At 35.0% G+C, this 18,928-nt stretch overlaps 3 protein-coding genes and 1 non-coding gene across 5 annotated transcripts; 3 read left to right on the plus strand and 1 right to left on the minus strand.

Moving 5' to 3' along the window:
• Window positions 1–296: 296 nt before the first annotated feature.
• LOC143568476 (E3 ubiquitin-protein ligase RGLG2-like) lies at window positions 297–4,854 on the plus strand. 2 transcript variants are annotated; one of them, XM_077054631.1, is made up of 12 exons: window positions 297–507; window positions 889–1,202; window positions 1,596–1,680; window positions 1,769–1,909; window positions 1,988–2,101; window positions 2,200–2,297; window positions 2,991–3,070; window positions 3,158–3,263; window positions 3,781–3,908; window positions 4,001–4,259; window positions 4,335–4,391; window positions 4,471–4,854. In XM_077054631.1, exons 2-12 carry the CDS (start codon window positions 918–920, stop codon window positions 4,549–4,551), a joined length of 1,434 nt encoding a protein of 477 aa, XP_076910746.1. In that variant the 5' UTR covers window positions 297–507; window positions 889–917; the 3' UTR covers window positions 4,552–4,854. The 2 variants fall into 2 exon arrangements, with proteins under 2 accessions (XP_076910746.1, XP_076910747.1); XM_077054632.1 differs by lacking the exon at window positions 297–507 and having other exon boundaries at window positions 875–1,202.
• Window positions 4,855–9,806: 4,952 nt separating this feature from the next.
• LOC143568465 (uncharacterized) lies at window positions 9,807–10,694 on the plus strand. Its single transcript, XM_077054618.1, has one exon. The coding sequence runs from the start codon at window positions 9,807–9,809 to the stop codon at window positions 10,563–10,565; it is 759 nt and encodes a 252-aa protein (XP_076910733.1). The 3' UTR covers window positions 10,566–10,694.
• Window positions 10,695–11,897: 1,203 nt separating this feature from the next.
• Window positions 11,898–11,969, plus strand: TRNAT-UGU (transfer RNA threonine (anticodon UGU)). Its single transcript has one exon. It is a non-coding gene; the product is annotated as a tRNA-Thr (tRNA).
• Window positions 11,970–12,180: 211 nt separating this feature from the next.
• Window positions 12,181–15,668, minus strand: LOC143568466 (glycerol-3-phosphate dehydrogenase [NAD(+)]-like). The gene is made up of 11 exons (XM_077054619.1): window positions 15,512–15,668; window positions 15,351–15,427; window positions 15,190–15,262; window positions 14,387–14,604; window positions 14,204–14,311; window positions 13,776–13,839; window positions 13,110–13,147; window positions 12,898–13,018; window positions 12,773–12,827; window positions 12,646–12,694; window positions 12,181–12,563 (listed from the first exon to the last, which is right to left on the minus strand). The coding sequence occupies exons 1-11, from the start codon at window positions 15,630–15,632 to the stop codon at window positions 12,381–12,383; spliced, it is 1,107 nt and encodes a 368-aa protein (XP_076910734.1). The 5' UTR covers window positions 15,633–15,668; the 3' UTR covers window positions 12,181–12,380.
• Between the last annotated feature and the right edge of the window lie 3,260 nt (window positions 15,669–18,928).

Here is an 18,928-nt window from a genome sequence, read left to right on the forward strand (position 1 = left end):
ATTTAATTGAAACAACTAGTCAACGAAAACAACCAAATAATAACTCATATACCTAGTATATCAAATTTCTTCCATAGATGATAGAACCCAATTGACTCTCACTTTCTTTCGGCACGACAATATCCAAAGAAAGGCTTAAAACTTTTATTTCCTCCGGGATATTAATAATTGAAATTGTTATATTATATACATATATTCTATCCAATTTCACTATCATCACAAAATAAAATATATCCATATTCTAGTGAACGTGTGGCCTAGAAGTCAACTAAACACTCAATTCAAATGATTTTATACTAAACATAATCAATCAAAAGCAACCAAGAAAGAAAGAAAGAAATTGCGTAGACTTTCTTTCTCTTCGTTTATTCCCACCATGTGCTGTGCCTTCTTCCATTAAACAAACACTAACCAATCAATTCGTCTAAAAAGCACTATTCCTTTTAGCAGACAGCCGGAATCAATCCGCCATTGATACCTTCTACCACAACTGCTAACACTATCCAGGTTTATAATTCTAATACGCATTTAATTTCAGATCAGATTTCAGATCTAGTTTGATTATTACCTTGTAATAATAATAATAATTAGTCATTAATAGCGTAAGCGGTAGGTTGACGTGCAACCGACTAATTCCGCTATTTCTATCTTTTCATGAATAATAATAATAATAATAATAATAATAATAATATCGATTTCCAAGTCGTACACGAAATTATTATTAATGCGTGTATAAGTATAATGTCGGCGAAGTTTCTCCGTAACCGCCTCTTAGGGTTTTACTCTCGTGAATTTGTCAGTCAGTCGTCTTTTAAATTCCAGGATACTTTTCTATTTCTGTTGCCGATTAATAATAATATATATTATGTATTCGTATTCATTCTGCAGAGAGAGACTTAGATAGATAATTTGTATTGATGGGGGGAAAGAGTTCAAAAGAGGGTAGTTACAGGCACTCATCATCGTTCCAATCGAGCTCGTCGTTTACCGGAAGCCAGTACGGGAGTAGTCCTCAGCAGTCTTATTCGTATCCACCGCAAAACATTCAGAATTATCCCGTTCAGGAGGCGTATCCCGCGTATCCACAGCACTATGCAGCACCTTTTCCTTCAACTGTTCCTGCACCCGCTCCGTCTAGACCGCAGAAGAAGCTTGACCGGAGGTATTCCAGAATCGCAGATAATTACACTTCTTTGGAACAGGTAGAATTGCTTCAAATGGTATATTAGTTGTATGTATGGATTGATGTCGGATGATGTATAATTTGTATGTATTATGATTTATGATCCTGTGGTCAGTCGGTCCATGTCAATCGTGTTATTGTATTAAGATAATAATATTATACAATTGGATTTTGTCTTTACTATTTGGATTAATCATTGAATCTGGTGATTCTCGGAGATATCTTTATCGAAAATACGTCATGCTTTTGTAATATTATGCAAGTTAGTGCTAATAATTTGTTTCTTTTGGTGGAACTTTTATAATGGTTACATTAGTGTAAACTATTACATTTATGTGTATTGTTTCTTATATGAGTTATAAAAGTTCATTATGAGTAGAATGATATATAGATACTTTCACTTTTTGTGCAGGTGACTGAAGCTCTTGCACGGGCAGGACTTGAATCTTCTAACCTTATTGTCGGTATTGATTTTACGAAGAGCAATGAATGGACCGGTAAGTCGGTAACTATATTATCCTTGTCTTTTTCTGTTAATCACAATACTTAAAGAAAAACATGTTAACTATTTATTGGCTAAAACAGGTTCAAGGTCTTTCAACCGAAAAAGCCTACATTATATTGGAGATGGTTTGAATCCGTACGAGCAAGCAATAACTATTATTGGGAAAACATTAGCTGCCTTTGATGAGGATAATTTGATTCCATGTTATGGTTTTGGAGATGGTATATGACTTTGATTATAGTGATAATCTTTGTCTTAAATCTTAGATATTGCATTTTGATTTTGCTACCAACTTGCAGCATCAACGCATGATCAAGATGTTTTCAGTTTTTATCCAGAAGAGAGATTTTGTAATGGCTTTGAAGAAGTATTGAGTAGGTACAGAGAAATCACCCCCCATTTAAAGCTTGCAGGTTTGATATATACTTTATACACTTTTTTATATTTTGCCTTTTATGTAATTGTAGCTGGTGGTTCTTTTATACTCTGTTCATTCGTTATTTTGTTACAGGACCAACATCATTTGCCCCTGTTATTGAACAGGCTATGACTATTGTTGAGCAAAGTGGGGGCCAGTATCACGTGTTATTGATTATCGCAGATGGGCAGGTACTTCTTAGTACCTGCCCATCCAAGATAAAAAATACTCTTACAAGCTAAATTTCATATACTCTTACGTGTTATTGATTAGTCATGGATTAATTTCATATATACTCTTACAAGCTTGAGAATTTTCATATATACCCGACCAAGATAAAAAATATCATAAACACCCAACTTTAAGGAATTTGATCGACATCGACGATAAGCAAGTGAACTAAACCATCGTCTCTCCTCATTTGTTCTCTGGGTGTCAGATAATCTAACGATCGAATCTTTATGTTCGAATCAGATAATCGAAACAGGTATTATTGCATGATTATCGAACGATAAGCAATCTAAATTTTGAGAAAACCATTGTTCATGGGTAAAAATTAAAAAAAAAATATCAAGTCAAAAATAGCTAAAAGAAGATTAAGATAAAAATGGGCATAGAAATTTTTTTTGAAGTTAAAGATGATATATATGAAATTTTTTAAGTTTTAGAAAAATAAGGGTAGACTGGTCATTTATTAATTTTTTTAAGAATTGTCTAAATTTGATATTTTAATTACTTTGCAAGGGCATATATTATATTTTTAGTTTTGCATGGGTATATATGAGATTGTCCAAGTTTGTGGGGTATACATGAAATTGCCCCCTTTATCTTTCTTCGGTATGAATATAATATGTATAATAATTTCTAATTATATTATCGAGCAGGTAACAAGAAGTGTCGATACCGAGCCTGGCAATTTAAGTCCACAAGAGCAAAGAACCGTAGACGCCATAGTTCAAGCAAGGTGTTTGTTTGCAAACTTTTGTATGCATTATCTTTTACAATTAAAGTTGTTCATAATGAAATATAATTCCCTTTCTTTTGTTTTTAGCAAACTTCCACTCTCGATTGTGTTAGTTGGAGTTGGAGACGGGCCTTGGGATATGATGAGAGAATTTGATGATAATATCCCTGCTCGCGACTTTGATAATTTTCAGGTAAGCAAAAATTTCACGTTCGGTGTTATTTCCAGGCTTGTAAATGAACACGAACGGAGCATTTGTCTGTGTTCGTTTTTATAGCTTTAACCGAACAAACGATCGAGCACGAACAATTAAACGGGTAGTGTTTCATGTTCGTTCATTAAGAAAATGAGCGTGCTACTGATTATCTATGTTCACTTGTTAATAGTGTAAACGGACGGTTCCAAACATAAATGAACAACATAATTGTTCATGTTTGGCTTAAAAGTTCGATAAAACTAGACTAAATTGCAACGGACCTAAATGAACGTAAACAAACGAATAAACTCAAACAAACGTAGAATAACGAATATAAATGAACGAACGTTCACGAACTTAAATGAAAAATCAAAATGCGTTCATACTCGTTTGTTTCACTAAATGAACAAAAAAAAACGTTCATGTTTGTTCGTTTATTAAATAAACACATAAACGATTATCGATCATACCTTGTTGATATATGCTCTTATGTTATTTATTTTTTGTATGTTAGTTTGTTAATTTCACGGAAATCATGTCAAAGAATGTGCCTCCAATACGAAAAGAGACGGAATTTGCTCTCTCAGCTTTAATGGAAATTCCAACTCAGTATAAAGCAACAATTGAACTGAATATACTCGGGTAACCAACATAACTCAGAGTCAACCCGTTTATAAGTAAACAGGTTAAGTGTAACCACTACTTAACCGTCTTTATTTTGTTTGAATTTACAGTGGTCGGAAAGGGGTTTCTCCTAACAGGGTTGCACTTCCTCCACCGGTTCATGCATCATCTTTTAGCAGCTCAAAACCGTCACATTCAAGTAGCTTTCAGAAGAGCTCACTGTCAAATTATGGTCAAACGAGTCCTGTTCATTCTGCTGGGCCTTATTATGGTCAAAAGAGTCCTGTTCATTCTGCCGGGCCCTATTATGATCAAATGAGCTCTCAGAGCACGAGCCCACCTGTTTCAAATTCTACATATGACAATCAGGTACAAATAGCTCTGCTACATATGATGATCAGATGATCAAATGTTATCATATGCTTATATTTACATATGTTGTAGGTATGCCCCATTTGTCTCACTAACCCGAAGGATATGGCGTTTGGCTGTGGTCACCAGGTACTGGATTATCTTCATTTGTGCTCATTAAAGTCAACTGGATCTGTATAGTCAACTCTGTTATGTGTGTTTTTTGCAGACATGTTGCGAATGCGGTCAAACTCTTCAATTGTGCCCTATTTGCCGAAAATCAATTGAAACCAGAATAAAGCTCTACTAGATTTAGGATGTGTTTGTTTGCCATATGCTGTTCTAACTTGTTTTGGTTCAAGGTCAAAATGTTGGTTCTCTGTTTTGTGATTTTAAATTTGTTTGATTGAATTGTTTTGTGGATTGTAAATGAAAGTGGGCGTCAATGTACAGCCCTCCGTTTGATTTTTTATTTTATTGATGGTATTTGATTCTTTAGCCTTTTGGGGGATCGAGTTCACTCTACTGTCTTTGATAATAGTTTGATGGCCTGCGTTCATTAGAAAGATGATTATGAATATAATTCGAGCTCCATATATTGGCCTTTTGTTTCACCACTTGTAATCTCCTTGCTAGACGTTGCTGTGTACTTGCATGTTGTAAAACACCTTGGTGGGGTTCCGATTCTGGCATATACCAAGGGTCATTGGGAGTGAGGAGTTGATCTGTGCTTGTCATAGTATATATGGTGTTGACTGTTGAGTTCTGGGGTAGCCGTTAATTCTACGTAGTCGTTTATGCGGGGTAGACTACGTTATTCGGCTACCGCTATTCCCTGATCTGGACCTGATGTGTGCTTGATGACCCCGACTTGACGGATGGTCTTGAACTGAACTTAACCAAATCTTGATGAATCGGACTTGACGGGCGGATGGGCAGGGTTTACCTGTTGACATCAGTAGACAAAACTAGACATGATATGATGATATGATGATATACCACTAATGCAATCTATCTATACTATTAAAACTAGAGGTGGCAATGTTGCTTATGCTTATGTTTATATATGCTTACGCTTATATATTCGCCAATGTGAGTGGGTTGGGTTGGATTTGGGTGATGGGTCAGGATGGGTATGAGTCAGGATGGGTATGAGGTCAAGATGGATTTTTAAAATAGAGGGTTATGATGGATATGGGTCAAGATGGGTAAAGCTAAACCATCTTGACCCAAGTGAAGGTTAACATACAAAGGGTTTTAAAAACATCTCAAAAAAATATTAAAAAAAACTATTAAAAAAATAATAACTCAAAATATAAATAAAAAACACAAAATGTAAAACAACTAAAATGTTTCCCACGTCATTCTCGTTCATTAAAAAATCCGTTTTGTACAGGTTCAGGTTCGAGTTTTTTGGGGTTTTTTTTTCCGGTTCGGTTTGTTTTTTTTTTTCATTTCGGTCGCTTTCGTTATTTGCTCGGTTTCGATTTCTCGGTTTTTTCGATTTCAGTGTTGTTTTGTTTTAGTCAGTTTTTTCGGTTTCATTCCGTTTTTTTTTGTTTCGTTTCGATTCATTTTATTTTATTTTGGTCGGCTACGTTTCAGTTTTTTTGTTTCGTTTTGGTAAGCTTTTTGATTGCATTTCGTTTTTTTTGTTTTGTTTTGGTCAGTTTTTCGGTGTCATGTCGGTTTTTTTGGTATCGTTTTGGTCGTTTTTTCTATTTCGGTTCAGTTTCGTTTATGTTTTTTTGTTTCATTTTGGTCGGTTCGGTGTTTTTGGTTCGTTTTAGTCCGGTTCTTAAATTTCATTTAGTTTTTTTATGTTTCATCTAGTTTTTCAGTTTCAATTTAGTTTTTTTTTTGTTTCGTTTCGGTCGTTTTTCTATTTCGGTTCAATTTCGTTTCAGTTTTTTTGTTTCGTTTTGGTCGGTTCAGTGTTTTTGTTTTTTTTTGTCAGCTTTTCAATTGCATTTCTCTTTTTTTTCGTTCTGGTCGTTTTTCTATTTCAGTTCAGTTTCGTTTTGGTTTTTTTGTTTCGTTTCGGTCGATTTGGTGTTTTTGTTTTGTATTGATCAGCTTTTCAGTTGCACTTAGCTTTTTTTTTTGTTTCGTTTTGGTCAGCTTTTCGGTTTCATATCGTTTTTTTTATCGTTTTTCTATTTCAATTCAGTTTCGTTTCGGTTTTTTTTTGTTTCGTTTTGGTCGGTTCGGTGTTTTTGTTTTATTTTGGTAAGCTTTTCAGTTGCATTTCGGTTTTTTTTGTTACGGTTTGGTCAGCTTTTCGGTTACATATCGGTTTTTTTTGTTTCGTTTTGGTTCTTTTTCTATTTCGATTCAGTTTCGTTTCGGCTTTTTTGTTTCGTTTTGGTCGGTTCGGTGTTTTTGTTTTATTTAGGTCAGCTTTTCAGTTGCATTTCGCTTTTTTTTGTTTCGTTTTGGTCAACTTTTCGGTTTCATTTCGGTTTTTTTGTTTCGTTTTGGTCCTTTTTCTATTTCGATTCAGTTTTGCTTCTGTTTGGTCGATTCGGTGTTTTTGTTTAGTTTTGGTTAGCTTTTCAGTTGCATTTCGCTTTTTTTGTTTCATTTTGGTCAGTTTTTCGGTTTCATTCTGTTTTTTTGTTTCGTTTTGATCGTTTTTCTATTTCGGTTCAGTTTCGTTTTTGTTTTTTTGTTTCGTTTTAGTCGGTTTGGGGTTTTTGTTTTATTTTGATCGTTTTTTGGGTTTCGGATGAGTTATGTTTCGCACGTGATAGTTTTGGTATTTTAAATTAGATAAATTTTGGATAACTTGGATATTTTGTTTGGACCCATCTTAACCTATAAATGAAACTCACTTGTATATTTCCAACCCATCCTGACCCACTTGAAGAATTTCTATGATCCATCCTAACCCATATTACTTTTAAAGTTTATCTATCTTAACCCAAAACAATCTATTTGGGTTGGGTTTGCCACCCTTAATTAAAACAATTGAGATTGAGTCCACATGACCCTTTCCTATTGGCCTATTTCCTATGTTCTCAATGATATCATTCACTTATCTAATTTTCTAAACAATAAAATAAATCAAAAACAATTTCATTAATTTCCTAACCCATTTGAATATATATGGATTGATCATTGACTAACAATTTCATTAATTCCCTAAATAAAAAAGAATTGACTATTGACTATATTGAATACATATGGAATATTGAATATTGAATATTGAATGAATATTTAATATTGAATTGAATATTAAATATGAATATGGATTACCCACCGGTATACTATACCTGTTTTCACATCCCTCGGTCCATTCTTTTTCTTTCATAATATGGAAACTCTTTTAACCTAATCGCCTAAATCAAGTATTCCTTATCTTCCACCGATCTCGAGCTTCATTTCATTGAATCCGGCAAATCAACCTTTCACATCGATGTTCCTGTTCAACGTCTGGAAGTTTACTCTTAGTGATTTCGTCCGATCTATGCGTCTTCACCATTGATCGACCACATGTCGGCTCACTAAACCATTAGGTATTACATAGTATCTACAATTGTTATTTTGTTTGACAACTTTTGTTATGTTCATTGACAAGAAACGAATTTTTATTTTTTGGATTTCATAATATATTTTTGCCGCACACCAGGTGTTATACCAATTTTCAGTTTGTTTTATTTTGATTAGTATGTTTAATTGATATTTGATCTATATGATTTAATATAAAATTACCTACCCAATGATTACAATTTAAATTTAAATCATATCATAATTTGGGTCTATTTTTAGATATATTGGAATTGATTCATATAATTTAATTGATTGATATGATTTATTAGTCCACGGTTGAAAAAAATTCCTAATTTTATGCTCTAAATTTACTATTTTTATACCTTCCTTTGTTCCTTTGTTATAGAACAATCCCAAAATTCAAACACATTCTATTTATCTATATATACTCTCATCTGCACATAAATATTATCACACCTTCTCACTGTCTTGATCAAAATATTATTTGTTTCTTTGCAAGGTTTATAATTTTGTTCCTACTTATATATTTTATTATTTTTATTTGTTTCGTTCAAAGTATAATTGTTCATTATTCAATGTCTAATCATTTCTTAAATTTGAATATTTCTTAAACAGGAAGATGAAACCATCAAACAATACAATGTTAAATCAGTTGGATGTGACTAACAACGATTGTGTTCTCAAGGTTCGTATATTGAAACTATGGCATCTCAAGGACAACAACAAACCCGGAGAAGATTGGTCCATAGAGATGATTTTTTAAGATAAAATGGTATTCTTATATACAAAAATAATTCTTATATAAAAAAACTTAATTTATCATAATCCGGTTTTTTTGTTTTTGTTCCTCATTACACATTGTAATAATTATTTTGTTCCTCACATTAATAATGTAACAGGGTAATAGAATTCAAGCTTATGTATGACGTTTGGCTTGGTGAGAATAGGTCTTTGATTGTTCGGAAGGCTTCACTTGGAGCAAATCGGTCCACTTACCGATATGTTGACTGCCCACACAAGCTATGCTTCACTGTCGAAACTCATCTTTCAAATTCCTATGAGTTTAAAGGTCACCTATATGGTTTGTCGTTTGTAAGCTTTGATAGTATAGTTAAAACTTTTTAATAATAAATTTTTAATTTAAGCTTTCCATAAATTACTTTTATATAACATTTTTATAACTAACTGTCTTTTGAACTTTCCATCATTGACAATTTTTTAATATTGCCTTTTGACCGATTGATTGAGTTGGTGCCCAACTGGGTGTTGACAGAAAGGACCATATACACACTATTTCTTGCAAAAAGGATTAAAATTCTTATATGCAACATTGGGCTCGTCGGTGATACACATATGGTAAATGAGATATGGATGCCGATGACAAAATGATAAAAAGTTGCCCAATGATGAGAAGTCCGAAGATTGTGCATGGCTCGAGGAGATAGATAAGCCATTAAGCTCGTTGGCTTAGTGGTGGTTGGAGCACCGTACAACGGGCCAAAAATGTTTCGAGAAGTGATGCGATCGTATCATCGGGTTCTTTGGTTATCGGAGATCTTGTACATAATTTGAGCATAAACATCTAAAAAGATGCCTCTTTTTAGCCAGATCGACCACATTATTAAAATAATTAATTTGGTCGATCTAGCGTTGGAAAAAAGTATTCTATCATAAATGGGGAAATAAATAGGGATCTTTGTACTTTCTTGAGTTGTTTTTGGACCAAGATATTTGTTTCTATAAATGTTGTTTTGGTTTAGTATTTCTTGTGATGATGATTTTGCTATATAGTATGTTTCTTGACAAACAATATATTTTTTAGCTTCGCCACTGAAGATCCATATGAATATAAATTCGTAGTAAGATTAGAAATGTCCACAATAAGTTGTTTTAAATCAATCATACCCATTTTCATAACACTTATGACCACACAAAAATATATTGTGCAGTCACAATAAACCCCCCCTCATCCATCATTTGTACATTGGAGGATTGTACACAGCAACAGAGTTTCCATCATTTCCCCCCTTATCCATCATTTCCAGTCTCCACATGAACACCCTTCAACCAACCTTCAAATGGAAGCCAATAAAATCATCATCAGCAGGCAACATCAAACGTACGGTTCTCACAAAACAAGGCAGAACCAAACTCAACATAACTCCCGACAGAGACTTCTACGCCTACCCAAGATTCGTAACCCACGTGGACAACAACTTCATCGACACACTAACCAGCCTTTACCGACACCGCTTAACCCCAGACTCCGAAATCCTGGACCTCATGAGCTCATGGGTTAGCCATTTACCTAAAGAAGTTAACTACAAGAAAGTAGTTGGTCATGGGCTCAATGCACAGGAGCTAGCCAAGAACCCCATACTCGATTACTTTGTGGTTAAAGATCTTAACCAGGATCAAACCTTTGAGTTTGATAATGCTAGTTTTGATGCCGTGTTGTGTACAGTTAGTGTTCAGTATCTTCAACAGCCCGAAAAGGTTTTCGCTGAGGTGTTTCGGGTGTTAAGGCCTGGCGGGGTGTTTATTGTGAGTTTTAGTAACCGGATGTTTTATGAGAAGGCGATTGGTGCGTGGAGGGAAGGGACCGGGTATAGTCGGGTGCAGTTGGTGCTTCAGTATTTTCAATGTGTTGATGGGTTCACTGAGCCGGAAGTGGTGCGAAAACTGGATGATGGGGCTAAGGGAGATGGGTCGGGTTTCGGGTGGATCAAAGGGGTTTTGGGATTGTTGTCGGGTTCGGATCCGTTTTATGCTGTTATTGCTTATAAGAATTTTAAACCGATATATGATTGATCGGTTATTAGTTTGTTGAACGCTTGTTAATTTTAATATAGATGAAAATAAATTTTGTACTTGGCAATTGCATTATGTAATGCAAGCTATAGTCTAGAGGTATTAAATGGGTCGCGTTAGTGGGACACTCGGAAAAACACGACAGGTCAGAAGTTGCGGCGGATATATGAGTACAAACAAGACACAAGTTTTTATAGATTGACACAAAAACACACAGACTCGAAAAATGTATTTTATTTTGTTATTTTTGTATATTAATACTCTAAACTTACAAATTGGGTGGCTGGTGTGGTGGCTCTTTAAGATCGAGATTCCCAAGCTTGTGCAAACTAGAGAAATATAAGCATTAAGCAGTGCAAAATTGGAGATCGGTTTTGGAGGCCAGGATCCTTTTTCGGTTGGGCTTGGGGTTGGGTTAAAAATCCAGTTTCTAATGTTGAAAGGGCTGAATGGGAGAGTTGCATCCGGTTGATTAATGCTGCTAGTTGGAAGGGGGCTCGGATTCGTGGGTTTGGTTGGGTGATTTGAATGGAAGCTTTTCAGTAAGGTCGGTTAAAAGGTTGATGGCCAAAGAGAAAGAAAACTCAAACATTTATACTTTGAATTGGTGTAAGTAGGTTCCGCTTAAATGTAACATTCATGTTTGGAGAGCGGAATTGGATCGAATTCATACAATGGAGGCTCTAGGAAAAAGAAATATTCCTGTGGCAAATTCGAGGTGTTCTTTTTCTGGGACGAGTGTGGAAACTGCTGACCACATTTTTACAAATTGTTTGGCGGCTACTATCATTTGGGAAGGAATTTCTTGATGGTTCATGGTGTCTCCTTTTTTGGCATCTTTGGTGAGAGATTTCTAGACATTGCAAAAGCTTCTAGCCTGGAAGCTCAAAAGAAGAATATGATGCACGGGGTTATCATGATCTCGTGTTGGAGTATATGGAATGCGAGAAATGAACAAATTGTCAAGGTAAAGAAGAGAAGGCGAAAGAGATGGTGAAATCAAGTCGTTAGGTTTTCTTTGCTATAAACCTAAATTGAAAAGAACGTTAGAGTGGTTTGAATGGTTTAATTTAAGTTTCATATAGTGGTGTGTTCTTGAGGCGTCTCTTCAAGTTGTAGAGGGCGTCTGTGTTTTGGGTTTGGTTAGTTGGTTATTTATAAAGTTTACATTTAAAATTAAATAAAACAGAGATGTATATAAAATAACAATGTTTAACCTAATACTCATTTTTATTTCTTGATATAAAGTATTTCATTAATTTAAGCTGTAACATTATTTGGTAAAAGAAAACAGATAACATTTAAAATTCATGAAAACATGTTAACAAACCAGCCCCTATAGCTCAGTGCTAGAGCGCCAGTCTTGTAAACTGGAGGTCTGTAGTTCGATCCTGCATGGGGGCAATTTTTTAATACTTGTGCTAAATTTTTTTTAAATAAAATATACAGATTAAAGGTTGCTGAACATTAACCCAAGAAGAAATCAACTCTAATTAACGGTTTCAGTAAACAGACTAATTAAAAAGCCAAAAATGAAGCTACTTAGAAATCATAATTTTGTCAAACTTGAATTTTAAGATAAGAACAGAACTTGGAACAATAATAAAATGGGGTTTTCATGTATGATTGATTAATCTTGAAACAGGAAAGAGAAACAACAAATAAGCTTTTCCAGATACAAGATCACTTTAACAATATCTTCCTGTGTAGAAACATTTATCTACTTTTTGATTCACCAAAATTTTTTAAAACCCAAAATATCAACTATTCAAAACAACTTCAGCATTACATATATAAAGATAAGAGTCATGTAAGTCACGGAAGTGAATCTGGGCCACCCACGGAAGATCTCTTAGGCGTTTGTGCACTGTACTCAACAATGGCAGACGGTGGAAGACGACCAACACAAATTTCATGAATCCTTGTGAATAATGGAAACATCTCTAACCAACCTTTGTGTTTCAAAACCTCGTACACCTCTTTGGCAGTTGAGACGCCCTTCAAAATCAACGTGTACATGCAGTTTCAGCGGTTTTGGTATGCAAATGCATTTAAATTTATATAATATAATCGGAAGTACCTGCAACTTTTGTCCCTGCAACATCTCAGCTTCAAGATCATCAAAAGACCTATATATCATCACAAATAAATAAAGATCATATAACCATTCTGTTTGTAATAAAATGTTAAAAGACGAAAAACAGAACCTTTTGCCATCGCTCTTAGCATATGCCTCTGCACATCTCCTGTTTCGCCCTCCAACTGCCATAACAAATTCAAAGCATTCTCATGACAATAAAAACAAAAAAGAAAAAAAACTGATCATCCTTACAGCAGGTTGTTATAAGATCAGCAACACCACAGCTTTCAAAAAACGTGCTATCTTTAACCGTAGAGAATAAGAGCTTTGAAAGGCCTTTCATTTCTTTCAATCCAATTCTCATTATTGCAGCCTGGAATCAATAATAATTGTATAGTCAAGATAATAAGAAACTTTATTTATCAATGCTTAATTTCAAGACTTTAAAAAGTTTTTGTATTTACCTTAGTATTATTTCCCATGTCTAATCCATCCACAAACCCTGTTTAGAACACATTAAAATCCGTAAATTGTAATCAATATAGCTGACTGACTAACTGATAATTAATACATAGGCTTGTACACGAACTGAACCTTTAGTGAACGGCTCATGAACCGTTCAGCAATAAGTTTGTTTCTGTTGGGTTATTTAATGAATATACAAACATGAACTGGAGTTTTTGTTCATTTAAATTAAGTTAGGTTTGTTCCTTTACGTTCAATTATGTTGGTTTAAGCTTGTTAGTTTACTTTCGTTAATATACTCATCTGAAATGTTTGGCCCAATTTAGTCTAGTTTTTATAACTTCTTAGGTCCAACACACTGTTCACATTGCTTTTAACTGGCTTTAGCTGAGGTATGCCCATTCATCTACGTTATCCGTCCGTTTACATTCGTGAACTGTCAGTTAATATTGGTTACGAACAAACATAAACGAACACAAGCATGTTAATTTTTCTTAACGAACGAACACCAGCAAGATAACCCTGTTCGTTTAGTTCGTGTTCGATCGTTTGTTTGGTTGAAGTTAAATGAACAATTACAACATGCTCTATTCGTGCTCGTTCAGTTCGTTTACAAGCATAAATTTATACAGAAAAACAACTAATAGTAAAAATAAAAATCGAACCTGCTGCTATGGCAACCACATTTTTCAAAGTCCCACATAATTCAACTCCCTCCACATCTTGACACTGTATTTGAACAAATATGAGAGATGTCTTTACTACATTAATATATAAAAACCACAAAATTAGGGCCAATGAGCGCTTAAATGAACGTTTGAAAGTGATTATCTGGTTGTTGTGACTTCGTGTTTTCTTTAATACTAGCGGCAACAAAACTAATTATCAAATGATAGAAGCAAAATTACTTATATACCCTTAACACCGTGTATTTAAAAAAGAACTCTGTAAATAACCAGAATTTGTTAAACATTCAACACCATCAAAACTGATTATCTAATCTGGTTATTTTATTTGATAATTACTTTCAAATGGCACATTCAAATCCAATCGGTCAATAAATAACTGCTAACGATTAATTAATTGTACTTACAGCTGAGACCGCAAAGTAAGGAGTGGTGAATAATTTCACCCAATTTTCTGCAATCTCTCGGTTTCCTCTATATCCTACAGTTGCTTCACTAAATTTCTCAACTGCAATCTGCTTATACATCATTAGGCGTTAAACATTATGAAATTTGACTAATACTTTTTTAAAAATTTAGTCAACCATCACCTCGTTAGCGATGTTAGCACCCATAAGAACACAACAGTTAACGCCTAATTGTTGTGAAATTAGAGTGGAGATCATACAAGGACCTTCTTTCTTGACTTCCATTCCTTTTATTAAAGAAATTGCTTGAGCATCATCCTTAATCTTTCCAACTAATCTCTTGCAAATACCCTCCATAAATTGATGTGGGGTCACAAACACCAACATGTTTGCATCACTCACTGAAAAATATTAATCAAATTACATACATGTAAAGAAAAAACCTAAATTTTATATAAAAAAATCTTTATAAAGCGCTTTCTTCCCTGGAATTCAAGAACTTTAAAAGAATAATAAAAAAAAATCATCTTCTTCTATCCTTCACTTCAATATTATTAACCAAATAAATTACATACAAACATAGGAAGAGCCCTAATTTTTATAAAATCAAATTTATAAAACATGTTGTTCCCATGAATTTCAAGATCTCTAAAACAAAACAAAACAAAACAAAACAAAAAAAAAAGTCATATTTTTCTATCCTTCATTGCAATATTCACCAAACAAATTATACACAACTTGTATGATACAAGAATAGAAAGAACCCTATTTTTTTTTATATATAATCATCTTTATGAAACATACTGTTCCCATAAATTTCAAGAAACCTAAAACAATCCAAAAAAAGTAATCTTTTTTAAGGCAGAGAAAAGAATGTGTATGGTATGCACGTGACAATAAATAATAATAATAATAATAATAAGAAGAATATAAATTTCATTGTTTTGGCAGAAAGTTGATGATGACAGGTGATGATAGCATAGTACCGGCATTTTCAAGATCTGGGTCAGCCACAACATTAGACCCAAGCTTAATCCCAGGTAAATATTTCACATTCTCCTGTTAATCAACAACCCAAATAAAAAAAATCAAAACTTTATACAAAATCAAGAATCTTGAAAATAAAAAAAAAATAAAAATCAATTACATTGGTACGATTGATGGCTTCGGTGAGTTTTTCACCAGAGGGTAATGTTTCTTCAAACACCCACATCTTCACTTCATCTATTAAATAATAATCCAACAAGATCAACACATAACATGGGTTGGTGAAAAGATATAAAGAAATGTGATTAAAGAAAGACAAACCGTGAAAAGATGGGAGGTTGATGGTGTTGGAGGCAATGAGCTTAGAGGCAACGCTGCCCCAATTGCCGCTTCCGACGATGGAAACCTTAAATTTTGGTGGGTCTTCATCATTAGGAGCCATGGAGAAGAAACGAGAGAGAGGTGGAATGGAAATGGAAATGTGGGAATTGGAATGTAATAATAATAAGGAGCGAAGAAGACGGTAGAATTTGGGCGGAGAAGGCATACACGTAATCGTCGGCAGTTTCGATGCTTAAGGTTACAAACACAATGCTAAAACTAGGGCGATGTCATCTATACCAAACATTATGGAACTTTTTTTAATCAATATTATTTTTCTTTTGTAGTAATATGGTAGTGTAAAAATAAAAAAAAGGAGTGGATTTTTGTTGTATATACGCGTTTTTGGAATTTAGTTTATGTAATTAAATATTTTCTTATTAATTTGTCATTTGTGGTATTTTCATATAGTGGTACGGAGCTTGAGTTTCTCAATCAATAGAGACCCAGGTTTAATTTCCACTTACAAAACTTTGTGGGGAACATGAATGGCTCAATGAAGGAAGACTGAAGTTTATGTGATTTCCAGCTCGATCCTGAGGGCATACAGGTTTTACCATCAGTGGCCATTCCGGCGGGTGGGTTTTCCCCGAAACTGGAGTTAACTTGGATGCGCTTAAGGGCTCCGTACGGCTCTGTTAGGCCAGCTGGCGGTGACGCTTTACCATTGGGTCACCCCATACGAAGTACCTAGGCATTCTATGTTTGTTGTCAGTTTAAAAAAAATTGTTATTTGTGGTTAAAATCTTAGAACGCTATGATTTTCTTAATTTCATTAGTAGGAAAACTTTTAAATGATATCAATATTTTGATGGGGTGGTCAAGAAGTTTTTTTTAGGGTTTCCTTCTAGTAGTGGCGAAACTTGACCATAGTCACAGACCCAAAATTTTCAACTCAACGATTTAGTTCGGGTCGGGTCATACAATATAAAATTTAAATATTTAATTTTTCCTTGTATTATTCAAAGTTCAAACTTTCTTTTACAATAATAAAAGAAACAAAAACTAGTTAATTTTTTAATAAAAAAAGACCTAAAATATTTATGATAATGCGAATAGAAGAGTGAGTACCTAAAAAAAGAATTACATGCTTGTGACTTTGTTCATCATCCTTTCTTTTAAGGAAAAAATAATGAATAGTATCTGTTGGGTGAGGATTTTTATCCTCGGAATTAAGCATAACCTGAGGATGTTGACTTAAGCTGTTATTCTGAGGAAGGTACGTTGACTAATTCAATTGTCCTATATTATCTAATTGTTTTGCAGATAAGAGCACGTGTTAAATATGTTTATAAGAACGTCGATTGCAACGGAATACTACTTGAACTTCTTCAACAAACAACGTGGGCAGCAACGGCTTGTTAAAGACTTAGTCTAGGGTTTCCGGAATAATCGGGATATCAGTTGTAAATCTCTTATTATATATTGAGCTGATAATATCGATAGGTCACACACAACTCACTTGTTAGCTACTAGTACTCATTGTATCACTTAGTTCATGATCACTTATCAGCTCCAACCTTTGTAATCACCGATTTCGTTATTAATAATATTGACGGTGATAGTTTTCACCATCCGGGGGTTTTTTGTGCCGGAGATCATAATAATCAAGCGTAATTCAACCAAAAGTTAAGCTCATAATCTTTAACCGAAGATATTCGACTAAAGATTACGTTGTAAACTCTTGACCGAAACGAAAATTATCATAATCAAGGGCTTTTTCCCTCGTAATCATATCTTTGTGTTCGATATCACCATCATTAAGCACTTCACCTCATGCACTAATTTGATCAAAAGTTGCTTTGCCAATTTTTGACCGAAACAATTTGGCGCCCACCGTGGGGCAAACGGTGCTTTGATCATTATTTATTCTCAAACGAAACCCTACTCTCAATATCCACAACATGTCTTCACATCCCAAGATTATTTCATATTCTGCCGCAGCCTCAGAATCCTCAGCGAAACCTTCCATGCCTCCTCCTCCTTCTTTTGTTGTTATTCCAAAGAAACCTGACAACATTCAGAAGAAAGCTGCTACTCCAGTATTTTCGGGATCGAGATCATCCCCCCAGGATCCCGTTATGGTATCTAATAATGAACTTTTGTCTATTTATAAGCGGTTACAGGAACAGATGGATCGCCAGAACAAGACCAACCATATGCTGGTGAAGGAACTAGAAGATATCAGAAAAGCCAAGAAGCCGGCGGACGAATTCACGCCATTAATCCCGAGATCTTTGGATTTCACTCCTCCAGGATCCTCAGGATTGGTGCGTCCAGAGTCAACCACGACGTACAACCCTAGATCCTCGCTCTTCCAACACTCAGGATCCTTAGGATTGTCACAGTCGGGGGGATCCTCAGGATTGTTCCAGCAATCCGGATCCTCAGGATTGTTCCAGCAATCCGGATCCTCAGGATTGTTTCGACAGTCCGGATCCTCAGGAGTGTTCCATCAGGCTGGTCCTTATCAGCAGGCATTATCCTCAGGATTGTCGCAGCATGGAGGATCCTTAGGTCCTTATCAGCAGGAGTTATCCTTAGGATTGTCGCAGTAGGAAGGATCCTTAGGTCCTTATCAGCAGGTGGTATCCTCAGGATTTCCGCAACAAGCAGGATTCTCAGCATTACCTCCATCAGGGTCCTTCGATCCTCAACAGCCATTTGCTCAGACTCAGCAGTTTGCAGGGTCCTCCGAGATACACCAAGGAGACTTCATCCCGATGCAGGCTAACACCTCGACCACTCCATTTGTCACTCCAGGAAATACTATGTTTGGGAATACGAGCTACATCGCCCAAGCCGCTCCTCAAAATGTTAATCATGGTAACTCTTTCAATACAATTCATTTAATGCTAATCAAGGATTTTTGCAGGATGCAGGCATAAATCCGGGCTTAGCCCGAGAATTGCAGAAGCTAAAGGACATGATATCGAATGTCTCTGGCATAATCCATCCCATAGCTAAAGTTCCCACTGATAGTCACAGGATATCCCGGTTCGTGCCATCAATTAGCGACGTGCAGATCCCAAAACGGTTTCAAACCCCAAATATGAAACTGTATGATGGCTCGACGGATCCTGAGGAACACGTCGCACAATATAGAGAACGTATGGAGATAAATCCAATCCCTATGGAAATCAAAGAAGCATGTCTCTGCAAAGGGTTTGGGTCTACCTTAACCGGAGCAGCCATGAAATGGCTACTGAGTATTCCTCCTAACACTATTAATTCTTTTTCTCATTTAGTTAACATGTTTAATAACCAGTTTTCTTGCAGTAGAACTTTTGAGAAAATGGCAGGTGATCTTTATAGGGTTACCCAGAATCCTAGGGAATCCTTGAGAGATTTCATTAC

This window comes from Bidens hawaiensis, unplaced genomic scaffold (genome assembly GCF_021521415.1).
Source record: "Bidens hawaiensis isolate Kalapana, Puna unplaced genomic scaffold, B.hawaiensis_p1.1 tig00023994_1, whole genome shotgun sequence".
Lineage (NCBI taxonomy): Eukaryota > Viridiplantae > Streptophyta > Magnoliopsida > Asterales > Asteraceae > Bidens > Bidens hawaiensis.